Consider the following 20,058-nt stretch of genomic DNA (forward strand, 5'->3'; position numbering starts at 1 on the left):
CTTTGTTGAAAAAATATGCAAAATCCCATGTAAATATAATATATATATATATATATATATATATTATTTTCTCTTTGTTTCTTTATTTGTGTATACATACTTTCTTTCTACATGTGTGTATCTATTTATTCATTATCTTCTCCTTTACAACTATAATTACTTGTTTGTTTTTTTCTCCTCCCACACACAAACAACACACGGACACACGCACACCGAGTATTGTAATGTGCAAAATTATAAAATATAATCTCAATGTTACTGTATCTGTTTTTGTCTTGTATTTTGCAACAACAAAATATATATATATATATATGTACAGTATATATATATATTAATTTATTTAAACAAATCTAAAATAATTCCTGTGTTTTTGTGAGTGTGTCTCTGTCTAATTAGCAATGGACCGGACACCTGTCCAGGGTGTACCCTTATTTGTGCCCAGAGTCAGATAGGATTTCAACATCCAAGGACCCTTAAAAACAGCAAGATGACACATAGATATAACTGAATGAAAACATGTATTCTGTAACTCAGTGTGTGGCTCCACAACTGCAACACTATCATTATTGTAAAAACATTGCCCCCTGCAGGCCAATGAAGGAACACCAAAAAAGTAGAAACAACCAGTAATACACATATTTATGATCTACATCTAAATTCAAATACTTTTATGCTACCTATTGCTCAGTAATTATTGATCTTAGGGAAAAGTGTGATATTCAAAAGTACTTTAAACTTAGTGTCCTAGTGTGAGTCACCTTCCCTCCCCTTGTTCTGTCAACTTGCTGTTTCCATGCCATCCTGGAGCAGCCTGCAGAGAGTAAACACTCTCACAGCAGAAAAGAGCTCAACAAAGAGCTCTGAACTGATGTCAACAATCAGGGGAAGAGCAGATAGCAGCACACTTACAACCTAAAGTAAGTGACCACAAAAATAAGCATGGAAGCACGTTTACACCACTATATAAAAAAAAAAAATCACTACAGCAAGTCATATCTATGAGTTAGAAAAGTTATAATTATGAGACAGAAAGTCATCATTAGGAGAAGTATGAGAAATCTCTCCATCTCTCTATAAAAGCAAGAAAGTTCTCGTGTGTGTGTGTGTGTGTGTGTGTGTGTGTGTGTGTGTGTGTGTGTGTGTGTGTGTGTGTGTGTGTGTGTGTGTGTGTGTGTGTGTGTGTGTGTGTGTGTGTGTGTGTGTGTGTGTGTGTGGAGCGAATATCTCCCCTCTCTGTTCGAACTGAAACTTTGTCAACTGCTTCCAAAGTTATAATCATAAGATATAACATTAGGAGATAGAAAGTCATATTTATAAGATAGAAACTCATAATTATACTAATAATAATGAAATAGAAAGTCATAATTATGAGAGTCATAATTTTGAGATAGATCATAATTATGAGGTAAAAAGTCATATTTATGAGGTAAAAAGTCATAATTATGAGAAAGAAAGTCATAATATAAGATAGAAAGTCATGGTTATGAGACAAAAAGTATTGGAGGTCTGAAAGTTTTTTTTCGAAGTCAACATATAATATTTGAATTCTATTAATTGAAATAAAAAAAACAAATTGTAAGGGACTTTGACAACTTTCTTTTTTGAATATGGAATTTTCAGTGCAATATTTGACACCCCAGGGTAATTACTCAATGGTGTCATAATAATAATAATAATAATAATAATAATAATAATAATAATAATAATAATAATAATAATAATAATAATAACAATATATTATAGTAAGGTTATACATGTGTTTTTGTACAGATACTTGTAGCTTATATTAAACATGTCGTTCCTTGTCTTTAATAAGTTACTTCAAAGTGCCCTTGGTTTGACATGACGTCGCTGGCACAAAGCAGAGAGAAAGTGTAACCGGGGAAAGCAAAGCCGTGCATAGAAACGGAGGAGTGAACTGGGACGTCCAAACACTGAGAGCAGATCTGTGAGTGTAGAGTGAAGACATCATAAACCCAGAGAAACACGGTGACAAGCAGAGCTGTGAAGAACGAGGGAAGCCTTCACACTGACATGACATTGTTTGCTTTGCCAGGTGAGATATCGCGATAAGAAAAACTCGATAACTTCACTGTAAAGGTTATATTCAACTTAGATGATAATATTAGTAAATTAATGCTGTATTTATTATAACAGGGAAAACTGCACGATGAATGGAACCTAAAATATAACTATAAGGAATAGATCTGTGGAAAATCACTGACACTAACCGTGTTGAGTTTTAAAGTCCAAATACTGATTATTTAATCTGAATTCTATAAATATCTATGTTGACTTGTGAATGCTTACATATTCTATGTTGTGTTTTGATTCTGGCTTATCCATCCATCCAATTTGGCCTGCTGGAAGAAAATGAGTCCTCTAAATTTATAAATTCAATGAATTTCCACAATATTTGCAAGGAGCTCACATAACTGCAGTCTCAAATTATCGGATAAACTCTCAATTTTTCTAAAATCATACAGTTTCCCACAAACAATCCCACAAAATTCCTCTAAATTACACAAAGATTTGCACAAAATCAAGACATTTTGAAGTGGGAATCCTGCAAGGACTGATTTATTCCTCAGATATTGTCTATTCCATACATACTTAACTGCAACCTAGTTCAAAATTTCCTTCTCTGTGTGGATTTTGCGTGGTTTCCTCTTTTGCTCTGGCTTATCTTATCATTAAAACATGGCTGCAAGGGACAGCAACACTCAACTTTCCACTCTTTTTTTTTCTCTCTTTGAACTTTACTTTTATTTTTGGAAACTTACGTTCACTACAAGTTGTGCTTGCAGATATGAATTCAAATTTTTACAGCTAAACTGGGCTCGTTGTCGACACAGTGTTCTAACATTGTCCCTAAATTCCTTAGCAGCACCTTTTTGATTTTAACTATGTCCAATGCATTTAAACTAAGCTGTTGTTGTTGTTTTGTTTTTTTTTCTTTTAATAGTTGTAAATATAAATCTCTTGTCATAAATGTACATGTTGAATTATAAATGCTTACATATTCCGTTTTGTGTTTTCATTCAAACTTTCTATTTTCCCCTCTTAGGGTTGAATCGTAAAGTTTCAGTGAATGGTAAACTTTTCTAAATCCAAATCTTTAAACAACTGCTTCTAGCTGCTATGAGTGGCAAAAGTTGTCAGCTGCTAGTGTCACCCTGCAGTGTGTCTCCAGCACTGAGTATGATCCAAGAACATCAGTCCCGAGCTGTAAGGATACCTAGTTTGTCTACTACCCAATGGACCAGCCTTAGCCCGTCCTCAGGGAGGAAGGAGACAGTCCATTCTCTGTCCTCTGGGAAACCAAATGCCAACCACGTAGTCCTGCCTGCCTTAAGCCTTCGCAGACAGGTGTTGACTAACGGAAAACATCTGGCCTCGCCCGATGAGTCTCCACTCCAGCAAACATACGCTTATAACCCTCAGAACAGCACGGTGGTAGCTTCAGCACAAACAAGGCTACGTCCTTCCAACAACAGCTTCAAAGGTAAATCATATAGCCATAATAACAACTGAACTGTTTTGCCATTTTTATCACAATGAAATGCTGAATTTTCTGAGCATGAATTCTTATTAAGGGAAGGAGTTGAAAAGCTCATGATTAACATAAAGTGTGACTTTGCCCTGAAAGTCAAATCCCACAATCTTCTCAGCTCTACCACATATGAAATATTTCCTCCATAAGGGTTTCTAACACTACTGTCATCTAAACTACAAGATGTAATAGTGACTGGATTTTATATGTCAAAGTGCTATTGAAAAGGTGAGCTACAACTGTGGTTACCTTTATTATTAATTATCGAATAAGATGATCAGAAACAAATCTCAAAGTTTTTCTGAATAAATAATAATTTTGCAATTAACTGGGCTGTGTATTCCATGATGAAGTGGATGAATTATTTAATATTTAACCATGGTACAAAGAGCAAGGAAGATTTACTCAAAATTCCAATAAGAACTAATCAGTCCAAAGTTGTTTGAGGTTCTGAATGTCTTTGTGTGGTAATGGTTCCTTACAATAATTTATTTATTTCTTCTTCTTCTTCTTCTTCTTCTTCTTCTTCTTCTTCTTCTTCTTCTTCTTCTTCTTCTTCTTCTTCTTCTTCTTCTTCTTCTTCTTCTTCTTCTTCTTCTTCTTCTTCTTCTTCTTCTTCTTCTTCTTCTTCTGTGTGTAAATAGTTGTTTGTCTCATTGTTCAGATTTGGCTGTAACATGTTTAGCTTCTTTAAAAGTGAGGTCTTGGTCTCTCTACAGCCGGTTGTTTTGCATCTGGCCTTGGTCATACTGCAGCTGGTAACCCAACTGTGACCAATAATCCATTAACTTTTGTCAAAGGCCAATCTTATGGTCGACCACTTCCAACATCACAGTCACAGATGAACAGTGTGCAGATTTCCCACACTGATGCAAGGTAAGAAGTGTCATTTTTAGTTATTAGTTAAATCAATGATATCAATAGTAGGAGTAACACTTAAGTCAGTATGATCTTTTTTTCAGATCTTTACTCTCCAGAGAGTCCTTGGCATCCACAACCCTCAGTCTGTTTGATACACAGTCAGTGTTCAGCGGCAGACATGATTGGACATATGGTTACCGTGTGCTCCCCCCGCTTGGACCACCTCAGCACACTGTCCAGGCCAACGAGGGCACTGAGCAGCTCAGCCTTCCTCTTGGCACTACAATGTCAGCCACGACCCTATCAGGTGGCACCAGCACCTCTGCCTCCCTGCCGTCATATCTGTTTGCAGGAGAGACCAGAAGTCCAAGGCAAGCTCATGCAAAAAAAAGAGCTCTCTCTATCTCGCCTTTTTCGGACGTAATGGGCATTGACTTCAATTCCATCATACGCACCTCACCTACATCTCTTGTTGCTTACATCAATGGTTCCCGCAGCTCTCCAGCTTCCCACCCCACATTCTCACCTATTCAGTCTGACAGCTATGGTCATTTTGTAGGTGTAAGAGGATGCTACATCTCTCAAATTCATCACAACAATATGCCAGACTCTTCACAGGCTCTAGCCCTGCTGTCAGAATGTGGTCCAATCAAGATGCTTGAAGATGGAGGATGTCTAGAGAGCCAGATGGCCAACATGGTTGTAGAGCAGCAGTGTCTACCAGATGAAGAAGGGATGCTAGCAAAGACTGCAGAAAGCTGTGGCCCAACCACAAACAGCTTCATGCCATCTCTACAGCTCGAACCAGCTCCCAATATCACTGTCCAAGATGCAACTAGTGCACATGGTCTTCCACCACCATACCACTCCCACCAGCACATCCTCCTCTCCAGACATCACTGCAAAATGAAACCCACACCTGAGGAGCCTACTACACAAGCTCCCATGGTTCCACCAGGGTATGAGGTTAGCTTTTTATCCCAGGAGCCTATGATGGAGGAAGACGAAGGAGAGCTGGAGGATTATGGTTCCCATTGCTGCAGATGGTTGGACTGCAGTGCAGTGTATGACCAAAGGGAGGAGCTGGTAAGGCACATTGAGAAACTACACGTAGATCAACGGCAAGTCGAGGATTACACGTGTTACTGGATGGGGTGTCCCCGCAACCACAAACCCTTCAATGCTCGCTACAAGCTTCTAATCCACATGAGGGTCCATTCTGGAGAAAGGCCCAACAAGTGCTCGGTACACCTCCAAATTCTTTTTCATCTTCTATCATCTTTCTGAAACAAAGTTTCTAAATTAATATGTTATGCTATTTTTCCCTCAATGTAACAACTCATAAATAGAGAACAGTCCTTGACTTAGATAAATATTTTGTTCATCAAATCGCAAGCTGACTGCAGTCAGAGCTGGAATGTCAGTGCACTGGACAGTGTTTGATTTGAGGACTTTCTGTCTTATTGAATACTTAAAGCCTCAGTCTTCTAGGAAAAGTTCTTCTCAATATCAAATGTCTTTAAATCTTTAGTGTTAATAGTCAACTTTTCGATCAGAAATCTAATTCTGCTCCTCTACACCGTAACTTAAACACTGTTATAAAAACTAGATGGTCCGAGATGTTGAATCTGGTATATTAACAACATCTTCTAGTACCGTATTTTTCGGACTATAAGGCACACCGGATTATAAGGCGCACTATTAATAAATGGGTCTGACTGGGTCTATTTTCATACATAAGGCGCACCGGACTATAAGGCACACCGGTTTGTTATTATCATTATTATTATTATTATTATTATTATGCTTCTCTCGTCTCCTTTTTCGGCATGTACAAAAAAAAAACAAAAAAAAAATGTAAAAATAAAAAGTGAATGTAACCATGTCGGAAATAAACTGAATAAATAAATAAATAAATAAAAAATAAATAAAATTAAGACGCATTAAGCAAAATAAAATAGTCAGATAAGTCAAACTTTATTCAACTCATTATAATAACTCTCAACATTGTTCAGGTTTAACACAAAATACAGAACAATACACTCACTTTTTCAGTTCAGTACGTTGAAGCACAGTAGTTAATTTCAAACATAAGGCGCACCTGATTATAAGGCACACTGTCGATTTTTGAGAAAATTAAAGGATTTTTGCATACGCCTTATAGTCCGAAAAATATGGTCGTCTTTAGTAGTTAGCATTCGGACAATTGGGTCGTTGTTCTGAAAAAACAACTTCGATAATGTTCACATGGGAGAATTCTGGAGCATTTAACCTCTCGAGGGTTGATTTTCAAGGAAAGTCTGCTTCGTTTGAGCTGATATGAAGATACAAACACGTCTAGAATGAATCAGGTAAGGATTCTAGAGCATTTTTTGGTCAAACCTGGAGCATTTGCTATCAAAATTATACCTCTGACCGAAAACTGACTGACCTGAATTCTAGTGCGTTAAAACAAGCAGCTATGTAAATGACATTGTTTTCACTGTCATTTTGGAACGGATCAAAAAGTATGTATAACTTTAACCGAACCGAGTCACGATGATACAATTATCAGCTGTTCTCCTACCATTCAGCTCGAATAACAGACTATACCTGTATGAGAGCATCCTTAACTATTAGCCAATATGTAACTAATCTTTGTTTTGAAATATGACTGGGATTTTTTCCTGTCACCTACCTGCACAGTACACACCATCAGCATTGTATGTTTTTGAAGGCCAAAGAGTTAATTAACCTAATTTTACTCAATAGCAAATAGTTCAACTAAATAAAAATGTCTGGCCGCCTTGACATCAGACAGAAAAATGCATCCTACGTGCCTCTTCTGTCTTGTCCTCACTCCCTTTACTTGACACTTAGGTGAGTAATTAACAAACCAGTGGGCAAACAAGCATCACGTCGTTGCTTTTAGCATGTCACACATTAACAGCATGCATACCTTCAGTCGACCTCCTGCTCCAAAATACTAACTTATTAGTTGAAGGAAGCTTGTTGCCATGGGGCTGGTTTGTTAAATGGGTTCATGGTTCTCTGAAATAACTCGTCAGCGCAAGAGAGGACTGAAACAAAGTGCGAATTTGACACATTTACGCTTCTCTCACCTTTTCAAGAATATTTCTATTGAGTGTTTATTGTGTTTAGCTGTAATGTAAAACTGAAGTCTCACTCAGAAACAACTGGCAGGTAAATAAGCTTGTGCATGATGTATGAAATGCTACAGCAAGCAGCAGAACAATGAGGCAGATCTTGTTACAAGACCAGCAGAAAGGGCAGGCCCAGACTTGTAGCAGAAATCGCACACAAATTAAATCAGTCTGTTAAATTATGCCACTTGACCTTTTATTCAATCTATTTTTTCAACAGGATATTTTGAGCTCATACCATTTTTAAACTATGTTAAAGCACAACCTTAGGTAGATTTTTTTATTCTTTTTTTTTGACAACCTGGGTTTGAATATGTTTGTACATTTGACAAGCCACTGAAAACATAAATGTAGAGATAATTCCAGTAAGTTTATTTAGTCTTCTTTTTTTAAATATATGTGAAGGTTTTGTTTATTCAAACAGGGTTTTTCAGGAAATCTCGAAACATGTAAGGAGATAAAAAAAAAAATCCTGAAAAACCTTGTCTGAATAAACAAAACCTTAACATACATCTAAATGTAGAGAAATACTGTGTGCAAAGCCACCATGACGAGACAGTAATTACCTTTGTTCATGATTGCAAAAAACTATGAAAAATTGAGCTAGAATTTCCCTTGTTACTATTCAGTAAGTAGCATCCAATTTAGGTCCTGCATATCCAATATGAGGACATCGGACAAGTTTTACTTCAATTTACCAACTTTGTATTGGTTTTACTTTGTACAATATGTTGGTGGAGGTAATCTGGTATACTGTATATATATTGGACTGGATGTCAAAGAGTATAATGATGCTGCTTCTCACCCATAGACATGTAGTTGTTGTAATCCACCCAGACCAATGCTTTTCTCCGGATGTAATTAAAAAAACTCATTAGGCTTTTTTGTTTTTTCTAAATTGACTTTACAGGAGTTTGTGATTGCTTGTGGCATTCTGTATTTCCAAATACTTTTATAAGGAACCAGTGGCCTGTCGAGGATGTACACTGGCTTCCACTCTGAGTAGGTTGAGATAACACTAGAACCCATGAAATCATTTGATTTGTTAACACTGTCAAGCATGTTTATGAAATCTAAGTCTGTCGCTGTTTAAGAGATTTGTCTTTCCTTCTTTGATTGACTTGTAGTTCTTGTTGAAATGACTTCCATCCAACCATCCAACCTGCTTTGTGCTTTAGGTAACGGGTTAAATAACTACCATTGATTGTGAGTCAAGGTACTCAAGATGTTAGGGTTTTGATAACAATCCTAGGAATCAGTATAACAATTGATTGTTTGATGTTAAAGAACAAAAATCAAAGAAAAGCATCAGATTGACAAGACATGGTAAATTATCTTTAAGAGAAGAGGAATCTGGGCACTGGTCGGAGTCTGCTGACAAACCCGCTTCTGTCATTGTTCAGCCACATGTGTAGTACTGGCCAGGGTTGGTCAAAGTCTGTTATTAAAACTCATGTATGCTCAGGAGCCACACTGCTTTCTTCTCCTCTGTGCTTCACGAAACCGTTGGAGACAGAAAGAGAGAAAGTTATAGAGTTAATTGTGGATAATTTTGGAGTCTTGGCAGGAGTCTTGGTCTCGTGCTGTTTCTCACTTGGCTGTACAGTTGGTTTGGAGCGACTATTTATCTCTGACTGTGCTCTGCTGTTTTTCTTCTGAAACTTTAGCCAACAAGTCTGTCAGGTTTATAAATGGGATTAGTCTACAGTGATACTGAGCTTTTCACTACTTCAACAAATTATACTAACAAAATACCTTAACAGGTTTTGTCAGTCACAGTGTCATGGTTCACTCGTCTGTAATCATAACTATAGATTAGCTATAGCTTTATAGTAGCTTCATGTGTGTCATATGTTCAGTAAATAAATACTCATTTAAGTAGCAGTTAATACAATAAGGTACTTTGTGAATTTTTTGTAAAAGTAAATGTTGAACAGTGTAGGGTTGGAAAACCCTGGCTTGAAGCTGCAGAATATAAGGTTTTTTGGCATCATTTGGTCAAAAATCCAAATTCATCTTTGAGCATATAGAGGGTGCGAAACACACGCACACAAGCAAATCCCGAATTTCGAGAGGAAATGGTGAATTATTGCCGTGTTTTTGGCTGTACCAATTGGTCAGATCGTGAAAAACATTTGGAGTTTTAAGGACTGCCAAAAGTTGAACAATATCAAAAATTATTTGAGTAAAGGAAGCGCTTGTGGCTACCGAAGCTCAACCAGGACCTACGAGGCAAAAATCTGAAAAACATCCAAACTGTTAGGCCCATTTCTTGTCAGGTAAGTGAATTGTTGATAGCAGCGGCTCTTAACGAATTTTCTAGTGTGATGATGATAATATAATTCATATCAAGCTACTGCATGTGGCATTATTGACTTAATATAATCACATTTAATAGCCTGCTACAGTAGCCACACAGTTCTTAAAATGTAGAGCTAAAATGTGCTGTATATCTCATTGTATTCCAGCTAAAAGGTCTGACCTTTTACCGTTATTGCATTACTTACTTTGGCCTTCACAACACATCTGTCGTCGATGACTTGATACTGCATCTCCCTCACCCATCCACAGTCCACACACCATCTGGTTATCAGGCCTCCAAACTTTTATAAGATTTAAGGTCTTCCGCTGCGTATGGGCTTGGCGAGAAAACCAGGTAGTTGACGATATCAGGATACATAATAGACGGAAGACTGTCCGGATCGTCATTGATCCAAGATGAAGGAGCCAACTCGTATGGATCTACACCACCAATAAACTGTATGTTTTCCAAATATAGTGCCCGTTCCTGCGGACCAAGTCTTTCCCCGTATGCCTTTGCATCTATAATGCATTTTGAAGAGCTTTTATGTGGTTTATCCATCTCAGAGTTTACCTCCATGTGCCTTCAACATGTAGATGCCGCGCATCCGGGTTACTGCCCAGAACGTGACGTCAGTAAAAACCTTGAATTGTAATCCAAAGTGTTCTGAGTGGACAGTGAATCTCATATCCTTCTCCTGGCCCTGTAAATGAGGTTTAGACATCCAGGAGCATGACGTGGCTAGTCTTAAGCCAATCAGAGATTTTTTTACAAACACGTGTGCTCCATGAGCTGTTTTCGGCGTTACTATTGGCTGCTTTAGGGAAGTCAGGCCGTTCCAGCAGAAGTCTCCATCGCGGCATTAGGCACAACAGTTACACAGCAAATCAACGCTAAGAGCATTCACAAAAGATAACGGGATGGGAGATTAAGTTTCCATTTCCCTTTCAAAACAGAGCGGTGAGAGGATTCTACATACTGCAGCTTCAAGCTTCACTTAAGGTTTTCTTGTGTTTTAAGAAATAGTTATAGATTTATTCATCTTGCAATGATAAATGGATAATTTTTATGTTGAAATTAGAATTTGTACTTATGGTAACATTATTAAGCTTGGTATGGTAATGTAAAATATTCTTGTAATTCAGTTGTAGAGACACAAAGGATGTTGGGATCACAGAGAACGGCTAGTGATGGCAAAAATGCTGTTGTAATGAGAAGAAAGGCCGTGGGTTTAATTAGGTGAAGAGAAATATATTAATTTAGTGTTGGCGGTGGTGACTGAAAGCTATTAGAATGTGAGGAATTCATTGAAGGAGGAAGAATAACAATATCAGACATGGTCTGTGTGTTTCATTTACGAGGCTTACTGAGGACATTCCTAATCCCCCTGTGAGCAGGAAGAGGGAGAGTGAGGTTATGACCTAAAAAAAAACAGAAAAGCTTTGATGATTCACATATTTGTGTAGTGAAGTCATTGTGGTCGCAGGATACTGCAAAACGTACAGACAAGGTTTTTTTTTTTGGGTTTTTTTCTGTGGACTTTACCATTTATGCTACTTTCCTGGAATACCCAGATGTGAAATAATTTTCCAACCATTTGTGTATAATAATGTGTGTTTTATGTCAAATATCCTATATTAGTTTAATGGTTAAAACAATTGGAGTATTATCCATCAATGTTCTCCATTTATATTCAAAGCAGAGGTCCAGGTGCTGCAAGTCAGACGACCCCAACAACAGCATCAAATGTGTGTAAACACTGCCCCCTGCTGATGATGTACTACCCCCAAAATGTCCAAAAAAAAGGGTGTACCTTTTACTAAATCACCTGTAAAGCTTATTCATACATTTATTCAGGTTACTAATACACAGCAATTCAATTCAAAGTAGCACATCTGTCATTAGATTACAAAAGCAGTGTTGGTATTAGACACAGACCATAGGTTTTATAAATTCTATTTTCTCCTTGTGCAAGCCTGATTTATGTAAGCCTATGTGTGTCATGTGTGAGCTGCTGCAAATCTGAAAAGGTTGAAGTTATAACAGCAATCCAAAATGTACCTGTTTTTACGCATTTTGGTTTTGATGGTGTTGTGTATCACGAGTCAGAAATACCTAACTGAAAACAGTGATGGAGTAAAACGTCAAGGATTCAAAATAGATAATTGAAATATTTATAGATCTACAGTATATTTTAGGACACAATGATAAAAACTCGTTCATTATGCAGCTTCCAGTCATTGAAATCTTATAGAAAACCCTAAGGCTACTCTTTCTCAAGGTTGTGCTGATTTTTCTTAAATGTCAGCCATGAAACCAGCAGTAAACACTAAGGTCTCACTTGTATGCCAGCTCAAACTTGATGACAGTAATTTCTTTCTATTCAAAAGGTTTTTCTATATTTCTTCCTCTGCTCCCACATACTGAGGCAGGCGCCTTTTGTCTGAAGTGATTCCTGTGAATTTACACAATTATACAATTGTGCAATTTTCAAACTCCTTGTGATGTTTTTTTCTTTGATGCTGCATTAAGTCCAGCAAAAAAAAAAAAAAGCTCAAATCTTTAACATACGTATAAACTTTGACATATCACAGTTTGAAGGCTGCAAGAAGGCTTTCTCTCGTTTGGAGAATTTAAAGATCCACCTGCGCAGCCACACAGGAGAGAAGCCCTACATGTGTCAGCACCCAGGATGCCAAAAGGCTTTCAGCAACTCCAGTGATAGAGCCAAACACCAGAGAACACACCTGGACACAGTAAATGGCTGCTCAAACACTCACACACACAAATGCATATATATATATATATATATATATATATATATATATATATATATATATATATATATATATATATATACAAGTATTTGTACATATGTGTCCATTTACATGGGTTTTTTTTCTTTCTGTGGTTGTGCAGAAGCCATATGCATGCCAGGTCCTCAGCTGTGCAAAGCGATACACTGATCCCAGCTCCTTGAGGAAACACATGAAGTGTCATTCCACCAAAGAACGACAGATGCGGAAAAAGGCAAGTTTTACTATGTTTTGTAAAGCATTTTGACCTTACAGCCAAAGTCGAGGCCTGGCGGTTAAATCTGGCACTTTAGAGCAGACACAGGCGGCCCTCGCTCTAGTTTTGTGCGGTAACCAAAGTAAATGCACAAAGAAACTTCCCAAAACACAAAATAGCAACAAAGAAACACATGAGATAAAAGTTGTCAAAATGACAGAAATTTAGGAAAACATAACAAAAATGCATAAAACGGCAACAAATATACACAAAAATGACTCTAAAACCACAAATTGACAATAAAAATTAAAAAAATGACTTCAAAATCACATCAAATGACAACAAAAATACACTCGACAACAACAAAAATGCACAAAATGAGAGAAATAGCAGACATAGGCAACTAGCAGCCCTCTCTAAAAAACAAAAACTATTATAGAAAAATACACTAGACAACTGAAATACACAAAATTAATCCCAAAATAGCAACATAGAAACACATGAAAGAACATTTATCAAAATTACAGAGAAATTCAGGAAATCACAACAAAAACTGACAAAATGACAACAAATATACACAGAAATGACTCCAAAATAATAACAAATATACATAAAAATGACTCCAAAACCACAAAAATAGATAAAATGACTTTAAAGCACATCAAACAACAACAAAATACACAAGACAACAACAAAAATGCACAAAATGAGAGAAAAATACACAAAATGAGCACGAAATTACAACAAATACACCAAAAGTACAACAAATGTGCACAAAAATTACAACAAATGTGCACAAAAATTACAACAAATATACACAAAAATGCCTCCAAAATCACAAATTGACAACAGAAAATACACAAAATGACTTTAAGATCACATCAAATGACAACAAAAATGCACAAAATGAGAGAACAATACACAAAATGTCCCCAAAAAAAGCACAAAACCACAAGAATAAAACACAAAACATTGAGATACAAAATTGCAACAAAAGCACACATAACCCTTTTGCTTTATCCTGTATTCATCCTCAGACTAATCATTATCCTCATTACTGACATGAATGATGATAATGTCGCTTTTATTTTTTTTTGCCCCTCGCAGTCAGAACAGTTGCCCACACCTGCTTTAGAGCATCCAATTTGGCCCCCTGGAAGAAAATAAGTCCTCTAAATTCATGCATTCAATTTCCACAATATTTGCAGGGGCTTGCTATTTCTTTTTGCCTATATCACATGACTGCTGTCACAAATTGTCGGATGAACTCTCAATTTTTCCGAAATGCTACAATTTCCCGCAAACAATGCAACATAATTCCTCAAAGAATTGCACAAAATCAAGACATTTTTAAGTGAAAATACTGCAGGGACTGATTTATTCCTCAGATATTGTCCATTCCATACATACTTTACGTGTTTGTGTTTGTGTGTGTGTGTGTGTGTGTGTGTGTGTGTGTGTGTGTGTGTGTGTGTGTGTGTGTGTGTGTGTGTGTGTGTGTGTGTGTGTGTGTGTGTGTGTGTGTGTGTGTGTGTGTGTGTGTGTGGAATTGCAACCTAGTTCAAAAACCCCTCCTTTGCATGGTTTCCCCTTTTGCTCTGGTTTATTTTAACATTAAAACATGGCTGCAAGTGACAGCAACACTCAACTTTCCACTTTTTTTTTCTCTCTGTGAACTTTATTTTATTTTTACTCCGTGGAAACTTAAGTTCACTTCAAGTTGTGCTTGCCGATATGAATTCAACATTTTAAAGCTCAGCTGGGCTCTTTGTAGACACAGTGTATTAACATTGTCCCTAAATTCAACAAACAACACCTTTTTGATTATAACTACGACTAATACATTTAAGCCAAGTTTTTTTTTTTAGTTTTTTAATATTTTGAATATAAATCTGCTGTCAAAATAAGGCTTTCACAGTTGACTGAACCACACAATTAATGACTGCAAGTAAATGACACTGAACATGTCACGAGTTTCATTCACTGTGTTTTCATTTGTTCTAATTAGCAAAGAGCACACGGGTGGGGGGGGGGGGATGTGCTGTCAGTCCCCGTTTGCATGGATATAGTTACCTTTCATTAGGCTACACGTGGGCGTACATGTAGATAAAATACACAGGAATGGAGGGAGTCAATTAAACATTCACACAGATCAACCTTGGTGGAACCACAGTTGGGTTGTTTTTTATAGTAGCTTTCATCAGTTGCAGTTTTATTGCATGTTTAGGGGAGGTGATCTTTACCTAAGCGGTTTACGTCTCCATAGATACAAAGAAGGTGCACCGTTACTATAAAAAGTGACAATTTACCATCTCCCACATACTCAACTTTTTTCATCTAAAACTCAACAGATATATGTTACTGAGATTTTAATGGTTGAATGTCAAAGGGGGATATCGTGTTATCTATTGACTTTTTTATAATTGCCATGGATACAAAATCACGAGCCCGTATTTAAAACACGGCAACACTACTGTACAGTTTGTCGATTTATTTTGCCAGTTCTGTGAAATGTGAGTTCAAAACGCCATTTGTGTTGTGCGTGTTTACTTTGAATCTGGTTTTATTGTTTTACTAAAGCACTGTAGCTCTGCAACATGTAATAATATGTCATTTATCTGTAATGAACAGGTAAAAAAATGAGCTTTTCCATAATGAAATGCAGTCGATTGCCTTCTCTATCATAGCTGACATAAATATTCATATACAACGGTAAGGAGAAGAAGTAACAGATGTTAAAATAATTTCCACAATTGCTTATTTTTTTATACTTGTGTATGTTTACTTCCTCAGATGAAATCTGCTGCTGAATTTAACCAGGACGCACTGACAGACTGCTTAACTATCCACCCTCTACAGCCCAGCCTTTCTCCTCAGACCATAGAGAACAACGTGAACCATCCCTGTCATGCCTCCTATGAGTCATACCCTGGTATGTCAAGAGTATTGGATTTTTGCAGCAGATTGTTTGATATTTTTGAAAAAAGGGGTAAATATCTTGTGAAGATGAATATAGCCTATAAACCTGTACAGTAGGTTTGTCTATTAAGTATTGATGTCTCCTATCTGTCAGGTGTTCCACAGGAACCCCAATCCTGCACTAAAGCTCCCCTGACTCTGTTTCTCTCTCTACAAGACAACTACAGGTACTGGGAACCTTTTGTTTGCACTGTTTCTTTTTTTTGTAGTTGTTTATTTGGAAAAAAAAAAAACGACAATGGCCCCATTTTTTATATCACAAATTACTGCCGAGAGACTTTTTTCCCCCTAAAATCAGTTTTTGAACATGTTTGTTATACTAGAGTAGCCATGAGGATTAGAGCATAAAGTGTTCAGATATAATACTGCGTTTTATTTTATTTCAATTTGTATTTGAGAAAGTATAGAATACAGTTGTTTGAGGTTGTGTGTGGTGTTTTAATTTGAAAATGAATAATAGCTATGAAAAAATAAGTAAAAAATGAAATTAATTCATTCATTCATTACTAGACAGTTTAAGGGGACCCCATTTTATTTAAAGGATACTCCAAGGTTGAAAAACAATGGATTAGCTAGTTATCTACTGGTTTTAACATCTATTGTAGTAAAATATTCATTGTTTTACAACTGGGGAATTTTACGCTTCAAGCAGTCCTTGAATATTAATTGAATTTGAACGGAAACATTTTAAGTGACCAACTGAACACTGTGAACGTACGCCATATCCCATGCAAAATGGCGACTCTCCGTACTTGATGCCCGACAGTATCAAATCGCAAATCACAAAAGTGTACGTATTTTGTTTATTAGCAACTCATTAAACACATTTTTTTTTATATACGTTTTCACTACATGTACCCCTTTAATAAAATGCTTGACAAATCCCATTCTGTTCTTTGATGAGGGAATGGAACCAGCAGCTTTTAAGGTTTGTTGGCGAAACTTCAATTATAAAACAACAATATTACGATCAACCTTCATTTTTTTTAACGACGAAATTAAATACGATTTTTGTTCATTGGCATGTTTGCGTGGAGGATGCCACTCATGAGAAGAATGAGGCTTTTTTGAAAGAATGACTTCACATCTTCCTCTAATATATGTCTTTATGTTTAATAGCATGCGGTAAAGGATTTTCTTTCCCTCTGAGCAGTCAGATGGCTCCTCTCCAGCGCTCAATGTTCTCCTATCAGCAGTAGACCAAACGCACTGCAGGAATCTGAGCAGACAATTGACGTGTGAAAGCAGACCTTGCTTTGGATCATTGGCCTCAACCACTCGTATTAACGGTGGCTATAGTCACCAGCAAGAGTGGCCAAAGAATTCAATAAGTGAATCTCGAAATGTAGGAAATACAATTTAAAGCACAATGGGGGAAGTGAGAGCTGTGATTGCCTTTTTAGATGTGAAATCAATTGTAAAAATCCCTGATGTCACGTTGCCTTTTTTAGTCCACTTCGAGATTATCTTCCAGTAAGCACATTCCTGAGTGTTGCTTTTGCTGTCTAGTGAATTTTTTTTAAATACAGTAAAAAAGAGCAGTCGGAGAGAGTGAAATTCCGCAAAGCGCCAAAAATCATTTTTGCAAAATATTGGCAGTTATCTGAATCAGTGATCCTGATCATGGTACCATCATCATTCACAATTTAAAAGCTTGTGAGACAGTTTTATCCCCATTAATAATGATACAGTAGGTCCAAATGTGTGGACACACCCATTTTATGAAAAATCGCAATGAAATGCCCATTCTAGATTCAATCAGGATGAAACTCCGTTAGGTTATTGAGGAACCAACCTAAAATCCATGAAGATTGGTTAATTACAAACTTCAGATGTAATTTTTTTAAATTTTGCCAATGACGAAAGATAGGGATTCTTTTATTATTATTTTTGAATTTGAGCAAGAATCAGTATATTGATAGAAATCCCCTCCAAAAAAAATGGAATCTTCTGTGGATCAAGGTCTGTCTTTGGTTAAAATTTTGTCAAAATCCATAAAGTAGTTCAATGTAATGCAAGCAAACAAACAAACAAATAAGAAAAATGGCGGTGTAAATATTACTTAGCAGAAGTAAATAGCCGGTATAATAATACAAAATGTAAAAAAAATGAGACAAGAAGTGGTGTTAATGTAATTTCAAATAATATTATTTAAATATCTTGAGCGGTCGAAGTGGAAAAATCTTTCTGGAAAAAAATCTAATTGCTTAAAATGGACCAAACAGGAAGTGTCAACCTCATTAAAAGGACTGCTACTTCCTGGTTGTGAGTGTAACTTCCTGCAATAAAATGTATTTAAATATACAATTACACAAAATACCAAAGCATACATGAAATTAAAAAAAAACAATTTCAACAGCAATCATCATTCATCTCTCTATGAAAGCCAGGAAGTTCTGCATGTGTGTGTAAGTGTGGAGCAAATATCTCCCTGACGCGGCGTCTGTTCGACCTGAAACTTCATCAACGGCTTCCATATACCCCAAGTGTGTGCATTCATTATATTGGAGTAATTTAGTGTTGCAAAATGTACATTTTAATTTGAATTTAGACTACGACTCCCTCGGGATATTGATATGACGTCACTGTGTCGCAATATTAAAAACATCTTTGTACTGCTAAAAGTTATTTCAGTTCATATTTCATTTATTTAGAATTATTGCGGAAGTTTCAAATAGACTCAAATAATTTCGGGAAGTTATTGGCGGGCAATGGCAGCGGCTGTGCACTAAGCGAACAGCGACACATTCACATTTCTCCGCAAAAACGGCATTATAAACAAATGTACATGACATGTTTGTGTATTATTAATTTTCCCACTGTGTTTATAATCCATTTGCTTAAGTCCAGCGAACATTGGTGCAAACTTTATTTTTCAATTTATCATGCGAATGTCCCGTAGAATTAAACCAGGGAAATTGCACATGCTATTTTACTTTGCACCCGCAAATACATTCCTTTATAACAGTGCAGAGTATGTACACTTCTTTGTACATCCAACCATCAAACAATATACTCATTTGGCCATAATTGACAACTCTACTTAAGCTCCTCCCACTATATGAATACATACTTCTGACGGGCACTGTACTAGTTCTACTAACAACCCGCTCGCCAGATAATGAGTCTAGCTAGGGTAGCATATTAGTAAAAATAGTAGTCAGTATTATTACCATGTGAAAATACAATAATAATAATAATAATAATAATAATAATAATAATAATAATAATAATAAATCAGTTTTGTATAGCGCTTTTAAAGGAAACTCAAAGATGCTTTACAGGAAACACAAAGGAAAGAGCAAAGGATCAAACATATCTAAAGGCTATTTTTTTGTTCTTGAATTTAAAACAACATTTTAAAAAACGTATATATGGAAAGGAATAATGGAATTATGGAAAGCTGCTATCTAAGTTCAATATCTAAAAGTATATATGTATTCAAGCAATTGCATTGAGTGGTAAATATTTGTTGTTTGTGTATTTACATGAATGTGTAATTTTCTTCAGGTTGGTTGATCCCTCCCCTCAGCTCTTCCTCAGGGAGCAGTTTGTGCCATGCCCTTCCACCCTCCACCCCCCCCCTCCCCCCACCCTCCCTGTGGAACAGCCTTACAGAACAAGTACGATGTGAAACAGCCCCTGCATCCTTCACATTAGACATATCACAAACCCAGGTATACTCCCAGCCCTCACAATCACTGCATTTTCCCTGTTTGTCACTCCTCATATGTAAACACACATGTGCCAAAGGGGCGGTTCCACTGAAATTTGCACAAGTTTCACATATGAAGAGTCTTATTAACAAACGAGTGGGCGGTTTGACAATCTGCTTGAGCAGATCTTCTCACATGCACATTTATCTTGCAGTATATATATATATATATATATACATATGATGCCTGGCAGATGGAAAAGGATCAAGATTAGAGCAAATTCACTCTGATAGACAATGTCTGAGCATGTATGTATATCTCTGTGTGTGTGTGTGGTGTGTGTGTGTGTGTGTGTGTGTGTGTGTGTGTGTGTGTGTGTGTGTGTGTGCGTGCGTGTGCGTGTGCGTGTGTGTGTGGACTCAACATCCAAGCAGAAGATGTGATTGCTAACCATGAAGACTTTTTGCATGAAGGTGATGTTTTCCATCTGGCAAAACCTCTGCACAGTTTCCTGTGTTTATACAGAGCGGTGGTGCCTCATCTGTGGTTTAC

The 20,058-nt window shown here is 36.8% G+C and overlaps 1 protein-coding gene across 2 annotated transcripts; it reads left to right on the plus strand.

The window, feature by feature from the left end:
* Nucleotides 1-1,946: 1,946 nt before the first annotated feature.
* glis3 (GLIS family zinc finger 3) lies at nucleotides 1,947-19,834 on the plus strand. Of its 2 annotated transcripts, none has more exons than XM_028463086.1 (9): nucleotides 1,947-2,056; nucleotides 3,068-3,505; nucleotides 4,273-4,429; nucleotides 4,516-5,659; nucleotides 12,454-12,615; nucleotides 12,779-12,889; nucleotides 15,665-15,860; nucleotides 15,945-16,017; nucleotides 19,361-19,834. In XM_028463086.1, exons 2-9 carry the CDS (start codon nucleotides 3,142-3,144, stop codon nucleotides 19,482-19,484), a joined length of 2,331 nt encoding a protein of 776 aa, XP_028318887.1. In that variant the 5' UTR covers nucleotides 1,947-2,056; nucleotides 3,068-3,141; the 3' UTR covers nucleotides 19,485-19,834. The 2 variants fall into 2 exon arrangements, with proteins under 2 accessions (XP_028318887.1, XP_028318888.1); XM_028463087.1 differs by having other exon boundaries at nucleotides 15,665-15,803.
* The last annotated feature ends 224 nt before the right edge of the window (nucleotides 19,835-20,058 follow it).

The sequence above is a fragment of the Gouania willdenowi genome, chromosome 12, assembly GCF_900634775.1.
Source record: "Gouania willdenowi chromosome 12, fGouWil2.1, whole genome shotgun sequence".
Taxonomy (NCBI): Eukaryota; Metazoa; Chordata; class Actinopteri; order Blenniiformes; family Gobiesocidae; genus Gouania; species Gouania willdenowi.

Bases quoted from the DNA above. Each gene is read 5' to 3' on its own strand.
- glis3 (XM_028463086.1), top strand. From the start codon at position 3,142: ATGAGTGGCAAAAGTTGTCAGCTGCTAGTGTCACCCTGCAGTGTGTCT. The intron at 15,861-15,944 runs GTAAATATCTTG...CCTATCTGTCAG, and splicing joins TGATATTTTTGAAAAAAGGG to GTGTTCCACAGGAACCCCAA. The intron at 16,018-19,360 runs GTACTGGGAACC...AATTTTCTTCAG, and splicing joins TCTCTACAAGACAACTACAG to GTTGGTTGATCCCTCCCCTC.